This window comes from Lissotriton helveticus, chromosome 3_1 (genome assembly GCF_964261635.1).
Source record: "Lissotriton helveticus chromosome 3_1, aLisHel1.1, whole genome shotgun sequence".
In the NCBI taxonomy this organism is placed as follows: domain Eukaryota; kingdom Metazoa; phylum Chordata; class Amphibia; order Caudata; family Salamandridae; genus Lissotriton; species Lissotriton helveticus.
This window is the reverse complement of record NC_136061.1, coordinates 543945433-543963592: the sequence shown is the minus strand read 5'-3', so window position 1 is coordinate 543963592 and position 18160 is coordinate 543945433. Positions and strand designations below refer to the sequence as shown.

Here is an 18160-nt window from a genome sequence, read left to right as displayed (position 1 = left end):
TAAATGAAATCCCTAATCTTCTTCACTTCAAGGGAGGTAGTTCGGATTTGTGTGACCTGAATATGTTTGCCTAATGTTTAATGCTGCCATTTGACTACTTTGATTTGTTCTTGTTTTTTTGCTACAGAGATCTTGTGCATAGACAGACAGCCAGTGCAGTAGTTCAACACATGTCGCTCGGTGTCTATGGATTTGGCTGTGAAGATTCTCTTAATCACCTACTAAATTATGTGTGGCCAAATGTTTTTGAGACTTCTCCTCATGTTATTCAAGCAGTTATGGGAGCTCTTGAAGGCCTGAGAGTTGCTATTGGTCCATGCAGAATGTTGCAGTATTGTTTACAGGTATATTGGAAATTTCAGTTGATAAGTCCTCTTATTTGTGTTTATATGCGTTGCAGGTCTACATGCAATAATGATATATGTATCTGAGGAACTTTGGTATGCAAAAATGTAATGTAAGACCGTGTATATTTAGGTCCATGACTATAACAAACTTGAGTAGGAAACTTCACTTGTTGATACAAAATCATATTCTAAAACAGAAATATAGAAATTACTGCATGTGTCTTAAGCATTTATCATGTTTTCTGCATGTCAACAAATGCACAGGTTGCAGACTAGCTTACGCTTGCTAACGGTCTAAATATCCATTAATGGGGATGGAGAGTATTGTTGCTGGGTACTTTATAAAAATTGATTTTCCCTACATGCAGCTATCATTAATTTTATAATCTCTCTCCAGGGAGCCATTCAAAATTCTCACCATCATACAGTATGTTTTGCTGTTTGCAATCAGTCTTTCTTTGCAACTGCAGTGGTTTTTTCTTTTTACAGTATAAAAATGTTTCCTTTACCAATGTGTTGCAAAGCACCTATAGATTATTGCTTAGAATAATCATAGGTTCGAGGCATGTGGGCTGCTGAATTCATATCTATAGCATAGATCGCCGCCTAGTGTTGGGTCCGGATGATTGCACATTGTTGTCCTGGAAGAGTCTTCTAAGTATCACGAGATAGGTGGCTCCTCCCCTGGACTACAGTGCGCATGGGCATCGACTCCATCCCCAGATTGGTTTTTTCCGCCATTGGGTTTGGATGCATATTTGATCACTCAAGGTCGGAATCAATAGAAACTTTCCTTTAGGCCTGAAAGCCTTTCCTTTAGCATCGGTATTGTCTTGCGTTCGGTGCCCAGCTCTGTTCCGGCTCAGTTCCCGAGTCGGACTTCCAGAGGAGTCGTGTGGCTCTTCGGTGCTCGAGGCCCAGTCGACGCAATCAGACTTTCGACGACACATCATGGAACGGAGCCCGTTCAAGAAATGTCCCGTGTGCGGATCGAAGTATCCCCACATAGACGTCCACCCGGTGTGCAACAAGTGCCAGTCGCCGGATCACGATGAAGCCAACTGTATGGCTTGTTCCCATTTTCGCTCGAAGACGATTCGACTTCGGCGCGCCAGGAGGCCCGGCAGACGGCCCCGGCACCAGTGGACATTTTCGAGGGCGAAGAAGCGGACGAGCAAGACTTTCGAGAGCCGCTTTCTACTCCGGCAGAGGAGATCGACTACGACGTCGAAGTGATCGATGAAGTCGTCGACGAGGTAGGAGACGACAATGAGGCCTATGGGGCCACAGAAGATAGCTCAGGTGAAGAGCTATGCCCTGATCGAACAATCACTAAGGCTCAGGTTGAGGGATCGCCACATGGCCTTACCCAAGACCTTACACCTGGATCCACGGTCTCGCCTACGGGCCCGACTATGGACACTTCTGCAGAGCCGCCATTGGTAAAATCGAAACCGAAAGTGAAGGCTTCGGTCTCGACGAAACCGAAAGTGATAGAGACGCTGTCGAAACAGAAGACGTCTGTCGCTCCGGTCGCCTCCTCGTCTTCCGCCATGTCGGGGCAGCCGAAGAAGGTTGTTGATCTGGTTAAGTCGCTCAAGGGCGTCGAGCCCAAACCGCTCAAGGGCGTCGAGCCGAAGACTGGGGCACCAAGACCAATTGTCAAGGCCGCCGACCCGAAACCGTCGGGGCCAAAGGCCGTCGTCACGGACGGAGGACACGGCGATCCAAATGCGGCGGTTCCTGCACCTCGACCGGAGAAGGCCAAAAGTTTGGAGCTCGAGTCTGCACATGCTGGTAGACCGAGAACGCCTGTTGGGTCGACGAAACCGTCCGCCTCCTTCACAAAGCAGGTGTCTGACTCATTGCAACGCATCAGGAACAAGGCTTCCGCGGTCGATCCGAAGGATACTTCCACCCCGAAGCCTGCTGCCAAAATCCTCGGCGCCAATCCAGTTCACGCTGCCGCCGAAAGTGGCGCCGAAGCCGTTCGCACCCAGGACGGTCGACAACGCGCCCATGAAGGTGTCCACGGGGTCGAAGCCTCCACAGCCAGTGGTGAGCTTGAAGCATCGACAACCCCTAATGGAGGAGCAGTCGGAACAATTTATCGACGCAGACACCGGTAAACTTTCACTCTACAAGAGAAAGATCACGCTGGCACAGCCTATGGAGTCCTACATAATTCCCTTGAAACGCAAAAAGCCTTCAACGGATTCCCCAGTTCTGGTGGAGCCGATTGATCCACGGCCTCGGACCATTGCTCCATCTTCACCCACTTATTCAGATGTGGAGGCTGTGGAGGGGGATGATGAGGAGTACAACTTCCCTGCCAACACTGATCCTGAGGATCACCAGGACTCATGGGCAGATGCAGGGGACCCTGAGGATCCGCACGCTGCCCAGGACACAAGTATATAATGTCAAAACCTCCCCATCTGAGGATTCTGCGGCATTCAATGCTCTCATTGAGAGGGCGGCTAAAAATAATGACGTCCAGCTGCATGCTGACCCTGTTGAGGTGGACTTCCTGTTTGATACCTTTTCCACCTCTGAAAAGACTGTCAAGACTCTGCCAATGCTAAAGGGGGTTCTGAAACATGCTGCAGACATTTTTAAGGAACCCACACGTGCCAGGGTTATAAACCCCAGGATTGAGAAAAAGTATAAGCCGGCACCTGGTGACCCTACCTACATCAAGGGCCAGTTGCCGTTGGACTCTTTGGTCGTTTCTAATGCCCGGAAGAGGGCAAATTCTCAAACCACTGGTGATGCTCCTCCCCCTGACAAGGAATCGAAAGTGCTAGAAGCATCAGGGAAGAGGGTGGCGGCTCAAGCGGCCAATATCTGGCGTATTTCAGGCACTCCTGGGCAGATATGACAGGGCACACTATGATACACTTGAGACCCTATTACAGTGCTTGCCCGATGAGTACAAAGAGGCAGCGGAGATGCTCATTCAGGAAGGGAAGCTCATCTCGAATGCTTCTATTAAATGTGCACTGGACACAGCAGACACCGCGGCCAGGGCAATTAACACAAGTGTGATGCTGTGGCGTCAGGCCTGGCTCAGAATCTCCGGGTTCAAACCGGAGATACAAACCACCATACTCAATCAGCCTGTAAACCCTGATCACTTATTTGGACCTGAGGTGGATACCACCCTGGAAAAAATAAAGAAAGACACCGAGACTGCAAAGTCCATGGGGGCTCTCCAGTCCCAACAGTTATGGGGCAGTACTTTTCGTCGCTCAGGCAATAGAGGTGTTTCCAGAGGCCAGATGTCCCAGCAAACACAGTACACTAAAAGTGGGGCGCAGACCTCTTACAACAAGTAGAATAGAGGCGGCTATCGTGGCAACAGCACCAAGGGCAGAGGTCGTGGAAACAACAACTCCCGAACCTCCGCCACCAACAAACAGTGACGCCTTGTCACTGCCCCCCGACCATACAACACCTGTCGGTGGGAGACTCCAGCAGTTCCTGCCAGTCTGGAAATCCATCACCACAGACAGGTGGGTCAGAAAACTTATCCAGTACGATTATTGTCTGGAGTTAACGTCCACTCCACCCAACATCCCACCAAGGCACCGTCCTATGTCCACAGAGCATTTGCACTTATTGCAGCAAGAGGTGTTCGTCATGCTGCAAAAAGGGGCAATAGAGCTTGTGCCGGTGGAGGACATAGGATCAGGAGTGTACTCACTGTACTTCTTAATCCTGAAAAAGGACGGATCCCTCAGACCCATACTAGATCTCAGGCCCCTCAACCAGTACATTCTCTCAGAACACTTTCACATGCTCACGCTGCAGCAGGTTCTTCCGTTGCTCAATCAGGGAGATTTCCTCGCAACATTAGATATCAAGGATGCATATTTTCACGTTCCACTACATCCATCACACAGAAAATACCTGAGATTCACCATTCAGAATCAGCATTATCAATTCAAGGTCCTCCCTTTCGGAGTGACCACGGCGCCCAGGGTGTTCACGAAATGCTTGGCAACAGTGGCTGCGCACCTCAGGAGACAAAACGTTCATGTCTACCCTTATCTGGACGACTGGCTTGTCCAAGCAAAGTCAGCCCAGCAGTGCGCCGCCAACATGTCCCACACCATTCACCTTCTTCACAATCTGGGATTCTCACTAAATTACCCAAAGTCGCACCTTCAGCCAGCCCATGTGCGGCAGTATCTGGGCGCGACGATAAATACTCTGGCAGCCACGCCTCAGCCAAATTCTGTGAGGATCGACAGCATTCAGTCGCTGATCCAGAAGTTCAGGCCACAACACTCGCTTCCGGCACGAGTGTTCATGCAGTTGATAGGCATGATGGCCTCCTGCATTTTCATAGTCCCGCACGCGAGACTCGGGCTCATGGACAGTTGAAACACCTAGTGTTGGTGACCCGTCGGGCATACAACTCTCTGCATTGGTGGAATCCACACAACCTTTGCAAGGGCCGACCGTTCCAGGAGCCTGTGCCACAGATTATCCTGACGACAGACGCATCTCTCCAGGGATGGGGAGCTCATGTACTCCACTACACGGTGCAGGGACTATGGACAACGCAGCAACAGAAGATGCACATCAACTACCTAGAACTGATGGCAATCTTCATGGCAATGAAGGCATTCAAGGTACATCTGTGCAACAAAGTCGTGTTGATCCGGACGGACAACATGACAGCCATGTACTATATTCAAAAGCAGGGAGGTACACACTCTCCACAGTTGTCTCATCTGGCTCAGAGCATGTGGAAGTGGGCCATTCAGAGGAACATCTTCCTCATGGCGGAACACCTCCCGGGCAAGGACAATCAGATGGCGGATCTGCTCAGCAGGTACAGCCACCAAATGCACGAGTGGGAGATACATCCATCAGTACTCCGCCCGTACTTCCAGCAGTGGGGTCATCCAGAGATAGACCTGTTTGCCACAAGGGAAAACGCAAAATGCCAAAGCTTTGCCGCCAGGTTCCCTCACCCACAGTCGCAGGGCAATGCGATATGGATGAACTGGTCAGGCAAATTTGCGTATGCTTTTCCCCCAGCACCTCTCATACCGCTGGTGGCACGAAAGCTAAAGCAACACTCGATGACACTCCTCCTGGTTGCTCCAACGTGGGCACGCCAACCATGGTACACCACGTTTCTAGAACTCTCCGTGGTACCGCATCAAAGGCTGCACCTCACACCCAGACTTTTGACGCAGAGCCATGGCGACATTCAGCACCCAGATCCGCAACAGCTCTACCTGGCGATCTGGCTCCTGAGGTCTTAGAATTTGGCTACCTTAACTTACCTCCCGACTGCATGGATATCATACGGGAGGCAAGAAAGCCCAACACCAGAGCATGCTATGCAGCCAAATGGAAGCGGTTTGTCATTTACTGTGCAGAACACAACATCAACCCGCTTGATGCATCTACTCAACATAATTTGTTATTTGTTACATCTTTATAAATGCAATCTGGCGTACGCTTCCATTCGCATACACTTATCCGCCATAGCGGCTTGTCTCCAAAACAGGCAGCATCTCTCAGTTTTCAGAGTGCCTGCCATTAAAGCCTTTCTAGAAGGACTGAAACTGGTCATTCCTCCCAGAACCCCCCCAGCTCCTGTATGGAACCTTAATGTGGTCCTCACCAGACTGATGGGCCCACCTTTTGAGCCTCTACATTCATGCGAGATTCAGTTCTTAACATGGAAAGTGGCTTTCCTAATAGCTATAACGTCACTGCGACGTGTTAGTGAGCTCCAGGCGCTCACTGTACAAGAGCCATTCATACAGATTCACTCAAACAGGGTGGTGCTGCGCACTAACCCTAGATTTCTTCCTATGGTGGTTTCACAGTTCCATGTCAATCAGACTATTGAACTGCCTGTGTTCTTTCAAAATCCCGAGACAGTAGCTGAAAGAATGCTCCACACTCTTGACGTCAAACGTGCTTTGATGTACTACCTCGATAGGACCAAAGATTTTAGGAAGACGAAACAACTCTTTGTTGCCTTTTCTGCCCAACACAAAGGCAACCCCCTTTCCAAAGCAGGTATAGCCAGGTGGATCATTAAGTATATTCAAATTTGCTATCTCAAGGCTAAGCGCACTTTAACGGTCCCCCCAGAGCCCACTCCACCCGCAAGTTGGGGGCCTCCATGGCTTTCCTTGGTAATATCCCTTTGGAAGACATTTGTAGAGCAGTCACATGGTCTACCCCACACACATTTACTAAGCACTACTGTGTAGATGTGCACTCAAAGCAGCAAGCAGCTGTGGGGCAGGCTGTTCTAAAAACACTTTTTCAAACGTCTGCAGCTGGCACAGGCGGCCGCCGCTAATGGAGGGACTGCTATATATTCTATGCTATAGATATGAATTCAGCAGCCCACATACCTCGAACTGAATATGCTACTTACCAGTATGCATCTGTTCTTGGCATGTAGGGCTGCTGACATTCATATCGCCAGCCCTCCTCCCCGGCGCCTGTAGCGGCTGCAGAATTTACACTTACTCTTAGCATGGCCATCGCTCACACTGTTACACTCCATCTTCGCCACAATGGCTAAAAACAATCTGGGGATGGAGTCGATGCCCATGCGCACTGTAGTCCAGGGGAGGAGCCACCTATCTCGTGATACTTCGAAGACTCTTCCAGGACAACAATGTGCAATAATCTGGACCCAACACTAGGCGGCGATCTATGCTATAGATATGAATGTCAGCAGCTCTACATGCCAAGAACAGATGCATACTGGTAAGTAGCATATTCATTATGCAGGGAGCCTAGCTAAAACTCTTGAGCAGATACAAGAAGCTGACCGCACCAATTGCTCCTACATCAGGCTACACTATGCTACCCAATCATTTTATTAACAAACAGTCCAGTTAAGAAGATATTTTTCTCAGTCTCCTCTCCTGAGAATTTCTCAAAATTAATTATTTGAATTACCATGTTTCTCATTTACTTCCTAATATCTCTGGACCCTTAGATTTCATTTTTTCCCGTACATATATTGTTGTGCATCCTGCTCCAGTATATAGGGTTTATTCCCATTGTTTACCACCGCTATTGTGTTCGTATTTTTTATGTACTGGAATCTTTCCATGTAGTCTGTTCCACCACACAAGACTCCATAGTCCTAAGTTTGTCCAGAAATTAAACTTAATCAGTGAAACACACTTTCTAGTCCCCATTAAAATGTTGTTGATTCAAATACCTTTTGCTGCAAATAAGTCACCTCTGATGGCAACAACGAATATTTCAATAACAATTTAAACAAAGATAAGACACCCTACTGAATGGAGGGGGTTGGGGATCTTGCATGAGGCTAAGCACCGTTTGCTATCATCCTATTACAAATCTTCACTTTGTAGCAGTTATTTTATGGAGGAATGGCAGCATACAAAAAAATCTGTTTGAATCCCCACTAGTATATATTTCATGAGTCTGATATATAACGTTTACTAGATAATATTTTTAGGCTTTTCCAGTTATTTTTTCTACTGCAACTTAGTTGTTTCACGCAGGTCAATATGAAATGTCTCTGCATATTTATGGCTTTCAGGCTGGACAAAGGAACTCATATGACCACTGAAACAATGGTGCTTAATCCTCATAGTTGACTACCTTTTGAGGTTCATTACTTAGCAGCAAGCTTATTCGCCTATACAAATACTCGATCTCCATGGTATCCATCTTGATAAAGATTACAGTGATTGCATTGCTTTAGCAGGTACTTACTTGCACTGATGGACAGTACAATGAGACTATCTTTGAGGCCTTTGGCTCCAGATTCCATAATGGGCTAGTGTCTTAAGAGGCCCACCACACACGTTATGCCTTAGATTTGATGCAACTTTGGCTGAAATGTATTGGGTTCCTGCAACCTATGTCCCCAGTAGTTCTTTCCCTAAAAATTATCAATCGTTTCCCCCAATTAGCAATACCTTGAGCACATCCTGTAACTCCCTGAGGTCAGCAGCATGATTTGTGTCACCCTAAGGGACTCCTCACCAAACACATGCAAGACTGCCACTGCAGGCTGCGTATTTTGGTGCTGACAAAAGTGAAAGCTTGACATGTCACACATCCCTGTGTGCTATGTCTCCTAACACTGCATGTAGTATTTGTAAGTCACCCCTGCAGCAGGCCTTACAGCCCAAAGGCAGAGTGCTTAATATTACATGTTACGGCGACCTGTATGAGCAGATATGCCCCTGTGCTGGCCAGTTCTATCACTAGCAGTACAGAAGCCTTTTTAAACCATGTGCTGGACACTGGTGAAAACAAATTCCCCGCCTACATGATTACTTTGCTGATGATAGGGATGCTTGGTATCCAATATCTAGTATTGATAATCCACACTTATTCCAGTGTTTTATTTATCAGTACACGCACCCTGAGGAGCCCCCTGAAAACCTACTAGCCTCTGGCGTGGTTGCTTACTGGACTCTTCCAGCCTATCACCCGAGACACTTATGACTTCTTAGGGTGAGGACCTTGTGCTCTCAGGAGACCCAGAATAAAAGCCTGTCTGGTAAGAGGGTGTCAAGCCCCCTCCCCAGGATGACCTGCTGATTAGCCATCCAATGCTGACAAGCTTCAAAGAGCTGTCTCCTTTGAATTGCAGATTTGAAATGCAGATCTGGCTCCTCACAGGAGAGGAAGCTGAGCCCTTGTCCAGAGCCCCTGTGGTACCTGGACAGGCAGGAAAATGTGCTAGTCAGGTAGGCTTGCCACCCTCAGGCTAGTACCCACCCCTTAAGTGGGCTAAACTGAGGTGGAAATGACTTTTCAGAAGTCGCCATCTTTGGGATGGCATGCATAAGAATTCTTGAACAGGGTTATGCCCACCTAAAACCGAAAATGGTCATATAGGGGGTGTAGTACCCAAAGATGTCCATGCGCAATGTGGTCCAAAGGAGGAGTCGCCTATCTCCTAGCTTACAAATAACTTTTCAGGACAACAACAAACTGCAAACATCCGGGCCCAACACTAGGTGGCGATCTTTGCACAGTGTGCAACTCTGCAGCTCTACATGCCAAGAACAGATGCATACTGGTAAGTAGCATTTTCCTTTTAGGGCAGCCCGTGGCACCAGAGAAATGGGTCCGATGACCCGAAGAAAGACGACTAACAAGAGTCGCACAGCAAGATCAGAAGACCCAGCAACTGACTTAGCACCAGTGCTGCAGCCCTGCCTGCTCACTTCGCCTACTGCTCCAAAAGTTAACTTGTCCCGCAGCTGCTGAGTACCCACAGCCTGGCCCTGCCAAAACCTGGTGCCGCCAAGAACCCCTGCACCGGAGCCCCCCCCCCCCTCCAGCCTGTGTTGAAGTGAGCCAACTGTGTCAACATGGACCAAAGACCTAGTACACTGTAGAGTGACTCTTCATGAACTCATCAACGTCTTCTGCAGCCTTTGTTGACAGGGCTCCTCAACCGCAAGTTTTGCCAGACAGAAAAAAACGACACCCCAAAGACCTTCTGCACCCGGACTTGCCGTCCCAAGGAGAAGAGGATCAAAGGTGTCCCCATGTCCCATAACATCGCCAGAACCAAAGACACCCGTTGATTTCACCGGACTGACCTCTATCCCCGCCTGCAGCCTTTTTGTGACAAGGTCAATTCCCTTTGGTTTGCATTGGACACCTGACGCTGTTAGCACCACTGCACCCAGCCGCCCTAGTGGTGCTGTAGTTGACCTGTTGGTGCTGCGTTGGACCTTGCCCTTTAGTCACCTTTGACGCAAGACACTGGTCCCGTAAGTCGCTCACAAGGACTGGTAAACTGCATATGATTTTCTTTCCATAGGTTAACATTGCAGAACTTGCGCTGTTGACTTTTTGAACTTGAAAGAATTCATACTTAAAAACATACTTAACTGAACTAGTTTCCTATGATGCCTAAACACATGTAAAGATACTTGGTATTTGTATACATTGTTGTGGATCTCCTTCTTGAGTCATGTCTCATGTATTCACCATTGTGTTTTTTTCAGATTTCTTGTACTCCTCTGTGTTAAGCCTAGGGCTACTTGAACAACACTATCCCCCTCACAGAGCACTTTGGGATTGCCATAGTAAGCCTTTGTGCACTCCTAAGGGAACCCCTGGACTCGTTGCACAATATTTCATTTTGATATATCATATAAAGAACCCGTTTTGCAGCGTGAATCTTTCTGGATGCACTATGCTGTGCATTATTTCGCGGTCTAGTGGTTGGGTCCGGAGTCGTAGTCTTTTCTCTTTTTTTTCATAGCCCAGGTGGGAGTCAACGTCCCACCTTATGGTGTCCTTCCTGTGACGTCGGCACGCTTCCTGCGGAAGCTCCCACCTTTGGGCGCCATCTTCAGATTCTTTTTTCCACTGTTGGGTCTGGATCGTCACCGAGCGGTTCCTGAGTTTTTGGAGAAAAGAGGGAAAAGACTTAAATCTATTGAAAAAGATTAGGGAATACATCCAGAAACAAGACCACTGAGGAGAACATTGGAGACCTCGACGTCCAGCGGAGAATGCGCACACAGGGGCCCCCCTAAGCGCAGGCATGGACAAAACTCTGTTCAAATTCTGCCGCAATTGCCAGCACAAATAGGCACAGAAGGACCAGCACCCGGTTTGCAACCTCTGCCTGCCGGTCGACCACGAGAGCAAGGATTGCAACGCCTGCTCGGTCTTTACCCCGAAGACTCTCGGGGTTAGAGAGAGGCAGAGGAGAGCCAACTACAGCATTCAAGGCCAAGGTCAACCTCTGTCGCTTCGGGACTTGGACCTCTCCAGTGAGGAAGAGGACAACATTGCCGAGGAAGCAGATGACTACACGGTCGTAGAGACTGATAAGAAAACATCAAAAGAGTTAGGAGAGATGTCGACCCCTAAACCCCCGACAGACTCTCGAAAGCCTGAGTCAGACTCTCAAAAAACAGAGTCTAAGTCCACGAAAGGAGCACTGGCGCCGAAAATTTCGACGCCCGCAGCTGCATCCAGGGACAAACAGCCCAGCGGATCCTTCGAAAAGGACTCCCAGACGGCGAAAACACAAGAAAAGCCTAGGTCGTCAAAACACGTCCCCGAAAAGGCATGCTCGACGCTGAAGAAAAGGACCCGAAGGCTACTTTGACGTCTGTCAAAGAGATCGTCCGAAACACACTACGCCGAACAGGCCGCCGAGATGGAGAGGAAAAAGAGAAGGCTCGAGGCCGAAATGGATAACATCCTGCAAAGGAAAAGAGAATTTGACGAGCGGATGAAAAGGTTCACCATCCCTTCAAAGCTGGTGACGACTATGGTCGAGGACGAAGAGGAGTTCAACGCCGAAGAGCCGCCAAACTCCCGAGCCCCAAGAACACCAATAGGAAGAGGGCCTATACTATGACAAGGAAGGCGAGTAAGACCAGCACACAAGTTTGGGCTCTGCACTCTCGGTGGCACAGGACCTGGATTGGCAGGACCTCGACGCCAAAAGCCCGGAAGAGCCAGGGAGACGTATCCTTCGAGGCCTTCGCCGCCAGATGACATTGGTATCTACAACATGGTAATCAGGAATGCGGCAACAGCTTAAGCTGCAGGTCTGTCACACCTAGGACAGAGAAGAAATACAAACACTCCTCTAAGGATCCTCCTTACATCCAGGGATCCGTGGCGACTGACTCCATCATTGCAGCAACAGCCAGAAAAAGGGCCAACGTTCCCACAAACTCAGGCCCACCACCAGACAAGGAAAGTAAGAGGATAGACCTCACTGGAAGGAAAATAGAGAGGAATGCAGCAGTACACTGGCGCATTGCCAACTCTAATGCCCTATTCAACAGACATACATACCAGCATTGGGAGGAGATCCGACAGCTACTCAAACACCTCACTGAGCAATACCAACTGAGAGCAACACACCTGGTGGAGGAAGGCAAGAACATACCAAACTCATGCCTGAAATCAGCCCTGATTGCAGCAGACCCATCCAGCAGGCTCATGATGATCGGGGGTCACAGAAAGAAGGCATGCCTGGCTGAGGATCTCAGGCTTCAAGCCGGAAGTACAGATAACATTCTGAACACCCCCTTCAATGGAGAAACTCTGTTCGGAGCGCTAGTGCAAGAGGAGATTGCGTGGTGGAACAAGGAGAACATAACGGGGACGCCTTTAACACCACGAAACCCAACAGTGACCATCACCACAGACTCATCCCAGAAGGGATGGGGAGCACACAAAAACCAGCTCAAGGTGCGGGTCCTGTGGACTCCAACAGATGCGATCAAGCGCATCAACTACCTGGAACTAAAGACCGTGTTCCTAGCGCTAAAAGCCTTCCAGAAACAACTGTACGGGCAAAGAGTGTTGATACAAACCGACAACACCACAACGATGTTCTACATCACCAAACTGGGAGGAACACAATCCGTCGCACTATCCAACCTAGCGCAGGACATATGGAGATGGGCCATCCCACTCTAAATATAGACCTAGCTATACACCTACCAGGAAAGGACAACATGGAGTCAGACTGGCTCAGCAGACAGACATCAGCATCCCACGAGTGGGAGCTCAATGCACAAGAAACTCAAAGGCTATTCAAGAATGGGGGACACCAACAATAGACCTCATTGCAACACACTAGAATACAAAATGCATCCAGGCAACCAGGGGAACAATCCCAGGGGAATGCCCTATGGATAAGCTGGTTGAAAATATTTGCCTATGCTTTTCCCCCGATACCACTGATACACAGGGTACTGAGCAAATGAAGAACCAGCAACATGATACTGATTCTGGTGGTACCATAGTGGGCCAGGCAGTCATGGTTCTACCAAATAGTGGAGATGGCGCAGGGACCACCTCACAGGTTCAGGAAAAGAAAAGACTTACTCTCCATGCAAAACGGAGAGGTACTCCACCCAGAGCCTAGCTGCATGGCTCCTGAAGACAGTTTCACATCTGAAACTGCCGGAGAGCACACTGCGGGTGCTACGAGAGTCAAGAAGGCCTACCACACGGAGGTGCTATGTGGCAAAATGGAAAAGGATACACACAATGGTGTATCAAGGGGAAACTGCACAAGAAGATGACAAGGGAATCAACGGTGCTAAAATATTTAACGCACCTACTCAAATCAAACCTAAGTTCCACCTCGCTGAGGGTACACCTAGCAGCGATAGTAGCCTACTCAAGAGAAGAGACCAGAAAGAGCTTCTTTACATCACAAGTAGTAAAAAGATTCCTGGAAGGGGCTAAAAGAATAGCAACACCCAAAAGGATGCCACCACCGGCATGGAACCTTAATTTAACAGAGCTTATGAAGGCACCTTTCGAACCCATTCATAAGGCATCACTACAAATGCTCAAGTGGCAATCACCTTGCTACGCAGGGTAATCGAACTGCAAGCGCTAACACTGCAAGAACCCTACATTCAAATACACAATGATAGGGTGGTAATGAGAAGGGACCCACACTTTATGCCAAAGGTGGTGTCAAGGTTTCACATGACCCAGACAATACAAATACCAATCTTCTTTCAGAAACCATCCTCAAGCGCAGAGAGGGCACTGCACACTCTGGACGCTAGAAGGGCAGTAATGCATTACATGGAAAGAACTAAAGAGCACAGGAAAACAAAACAGTTCTTTGTGTCCTTCGCAAGCAGTATCTGAAAGAGACACGTTGGTGATAGATTCCTTACCTTAGAATATCCCCAGGCGTCAGACTGAATCCGGAAATTTTTGCGTAGCAGTACCCTTGCGCGTCGGTAGGCGGAGTACTTAGACGCCACCTCCGCGTGCTGACGTCAGTTCTTCTTTTTTCCGCACCAGCAGCGCAGATCCGGAAAAAGTGGTACCGTAGTACATTTTTTACTAAAACTTTTTACGATCCTTTTTGATCTTTTCTATCAAGTCTTCGACTCCGAACGGTGCCGGTAGGGATGCCAGGTTTTAAGCCTTGTGAGGATTGAGATCGACTGATGTCGGTCACGTACCCTCACCGTCGGTGTCTCTACTGTCTCGGCGTCGACCACAACGACAAGACCGGTTATGACTGCCAGGCCCTGACTTCGAAAGCTAGGCGGGAGCGGTCCCGCAAGCGACTCGAACTCCGGCAGTCGGCCCCGCGATGCGAGAGGTCCCGGTCCGGACGGAGGTCGAGGGACCGGTCGCGGGAGCGGAGCCACCATAGCTCCGGGAGTCGACATCACTCCTGAGGGTCGATGTCGTCCGGTAAGCACAAGAAGTCAGAGATGTCATCGCTCTTCCGACTCCCCCCCACGCTCGCACGACGCGGCCGGTGGTTTGGGTGACACCACCCACGCGGCTCCGTCGGAGTCGGGAGCGTCGTGTCTGGTCCCTGGGCCCCGCGCGACGCCAGAGGAGATCGAACGGTTTCTCGTGGCCATGAGGTCCCTCGCCCCTCCAACGGGCTCCACGGCGCCTTCGGGCCCAGCGGACCAGTCTGGGGGCCCTAGCGGGTCGGGGGCTTCGGCCCGACGCTGTCGGGTGCTTCGGCCCCGACTGTGCCGTCGGGCCCGGCGCCGCAGTGCCCCACTGGATCCGCTTCTGGGTCCGGGTCGTCGCCGGTTGACTTGTCGACCTCACCGGTGCCGGTCCCTCAGGTGTCACCTCCGGCGCCGTCTTCGGGCGGCGCCATCCCCGATGCCTCCCTTGCTCCGGTACCGGCGCTGCTCTCGACGCCATTTAGAGAATTCGTCTTCCATGAGCCGGCCCCATCATTTGACACCCCTGAGTACCAGGGGATGGGTGATGAGGAGAATTGGGAGGGGTCTGATGACCCTCTGACACGGGAGTGTCAGTCCCAGGAGGACTGGACAGGTGGACTTGGGGAGGCCAGTGGTCTGGACACTTCGCCAGACACTGGTTTTGTCTCACCTCCTACCGTGGCTACGGAGGAGGGGGCAACCTACAGTGTGGTGCAGACGCGGGCGGCCAAGGCCTTGGGCCTTGAACTCCCCGTCGTGGCCGTGAGGACTAACCTCCTCACTGAGGTCCTTAAACCGCAGTCTAGCTCGGCTGAGCCTCTGCTGCCGTTTAATGAGGCCTTGACCGACATTCTTTTCGGCACTTGGTCCAGGCCCGCTACAGGTTCGCCTGTAGATAGGAACGTGGCCAGACGCCACCGCCCGGCCCCGGGCGACCCTTGTTTCCTGTCCACCCACCCCACCCCTGAGAGCCTGGTTATCCAGGCCTCAAATTCCCAGACCGCATTCCCGTCAGCTCCGCCTGACAGGGAATCCAAGAGGTATGAGCAATACAGCAAAAAGGTACTCTCCTCCCCGAGTCTGGGACTGCGGTCTTCCAACACCGCGTGCCTCTTGGGCCGCTACACCCACTCTCTGTGGGATACGGTCGCGGACGTGCTGCCAGAATGCCCGTTGGAGGTACGGGCTAAACTCGGCCAAGCCCTTGCGGAAGGCCGGGATGCGGCACGTTATTCTATCCGGTGTGGACTGGATACCACCGACTCACTGGGCAGAGCGATGGCAACGACTGCGATTCGTCGCCACGCCTGGTTGAGGTCCGCCAACTTCTTGGCTGATGTCCAGAACACACTCATGGACATGCCGTTTGATGGCCGTCGCCTGTTTGGCGACAAGGCAGACCATGCGCTTGAGCGCTTAAGGACTCAAGGGCTACGACCAAGTCCTTGGGCCTCTCATCCCGCGCCAGCAATCGGGTGCCTTTCACTCCTTTCGTGGCCAAGGACGGGGTGTACCACACGTGCTGCCAGCCACGGACCGCAGAGTAATACCCAACGCGGTGGCGGCGGTGGAAACCGCCGTGGCGGCGGTCGGGGACAACGGCGAGGTCAGTCCACACCTTCCCCCGCAGCATCCGCCTCAAAACCCTCCTAGTCCGTGCTTTCAGGCCCATGTGTCGCCAGTGTGTCGCCAGTGGGGGACAGGGTTTGCCATCACCTCCTCCACTGGCGCACTGTCACGAGGCGACTCCTCCAGCCATGCCACCGCAGAACCACCGGGGGATCATTTGCGAATTTTGCAGGAGGAAGTTACGGCCTTCTTGGCCAATGGGGCCATCGAGCGCGTTCCTGGGCCCGAAGTAGGGTGTGGTTGCTACTCCCACTACTTTCTGGTACCCAAGAAGGGCAAAGGGGGCCTACGCCCTAGCTTGGACCTACGGAACGTCAACGGCTTTCTCCGGAAGGAGAAGTTCAAAATGCTGACACTGGCTCAGGTCTTAGCTGCCCTGGACCCAGGAGACTGGATGGTAGCGTTGGGACTTGCAGGATGCTTATTTCCACATCCCCGTCCTGCCGGCCCACCGGCGCTACCTGCGGTTCACGGTTGGCCACGAGCACTTTCAGTTTACCGTGCTCCCCTTCGGCCTTACCAGCGCCCCACGGGTGTTCACAAAGGTGATGGCGGTGGTCGCAGCTCATCTGTTCAGGTTAGGGGTTTCAGTCTTCCCCTACCTCGACGACTGGTTGTTGAAGGCGGGCTCGCCCCAGACGGTCGTCAGCCACCTCCAGACAACAGCAGACCTCCTGCACCAGCTGGGGTTCTCCATCAATGTGCCGAAGTCACACCTGTGCCCCTCTCAGAAGCTCCTCTTCATTGGAGCGGTTCTCGACTCGGCGCAGTTTCGGGTTTATCCACCCGAACAGCGGGTTCGGGATATTCAGGCTCTGATCCCACTCTTTCAGCCTTTATCCCGGATCTCGGTCAGGTTGACGCTGCGGCTTCTGGGGCTGATGGCCTCCTGCATCCTCCTGGTGCATCACGCCCGGTGGCGGATGCGGGCTCTGCAGTGGGACCTGAAGTTTCAGTGGGCCCAGCATCAGGGCGACCTCTCCGACCATGTCCTGATCTCGGAGGGCACAGCGAGACAGCTGCACGGACCAAGATTGGGTCAGCGGCAGATCCCTCTCCCTTCCCCAACCGGAGCACGTAGTTGTGACGGACGCGTCCCTCCAGAACTGGGGAGGCCACATGTGAGAGGCGGAGATCAGAGGCATCTGGTCTCCGGCGGAGTCCCGGCTCCATATCAACCTTTTGGAGCTGCAGGCGATTCGTCTTGCACTGCAGGCATTCCTCCCCTCTATTCGGGAGAGTGTAGTGCAGGTGTTCACGGACAACACCACCGCCATGTGGTACTGCAACAAACAGGGCGGGGTGGGGTTGTGGACCCTTTGCCAGGAGGCTGAGCGCCTCTGGCAGTGGCTGGAACATCAGGGCGTGACCCTGGTGGTTCAACACCTGGCAGGTTCGCTGAACGCCAGGGCGGTCAAGCTCAGCCGTCGGTGCATGATGGATCACGAATGGCGTCTGAACTCTGATGTGGCGCAAGGCCTCTTTCAGCTGTGGGGAGAGCCTTGGTTAGATCTATTCTCCACAGACTAGAATGCGCAATGTCATCAGTTCTGCGCATTGGAATTTCCAAGGCGGCACTCGCTCGGAGACGCTTTTCGTCGCGAGTAGAGTTGCGGTCTGTTGTACGCCTTTCCGCCTATACCTCTTCTGCCCAGAGTGCTGAAGAAGATCAAGCGCGACCGGGCCCAAGTCATCCTTGTGGCTCCGGACTGGGCACGAAGGTACTGGTATCCAGAGCTACTCAGTATGTCAGTCGATCCCCCCCGGTTCGTCTGCCTCTTCAGGAGGACCTTCTGTCGCAGCAGCAGGGGACGGTCCTCCACCCGAACCTGTCCAGTCTCCACCTGCATGCTTTGAGATTAAGCGGCGACAGTTGAGGCCATTTGACTTGCCTCCTGAAGTCTGTAATGTCATTCTGTCAGCCAGTCGTCCCTCCACAAAATCGGTGTACGCCTGCTGGTGGAATACATTTGTGGCATG

At 51.4% G+C, this 18160-nt stretch overlaps 1 protein-coding gene across 2 annotated transcripts in view; it reads left to right on the top strand.

Moving 5' to 3' along the window:
* Nucleotides 1-18160, top strand: part of SF3B1 (splicing factor 3b subunit 1) — a 316805-nt gene that overhangs the window by 259264 nt on the left and 39381 nt on the right. For both annotated transcript variants that reach the window (XM_078680435.1, XM_078680436.1), the window contains exon 24: nucleotides 128-344. In XM_078680435.1, coding sequence (XP_078536561.1) covers nucleotides 128-344 — 217 coding nt within the window. The remainder of the gene's footprint in view (nucleotides 1-127; nucleotides 345-18160) is intronic.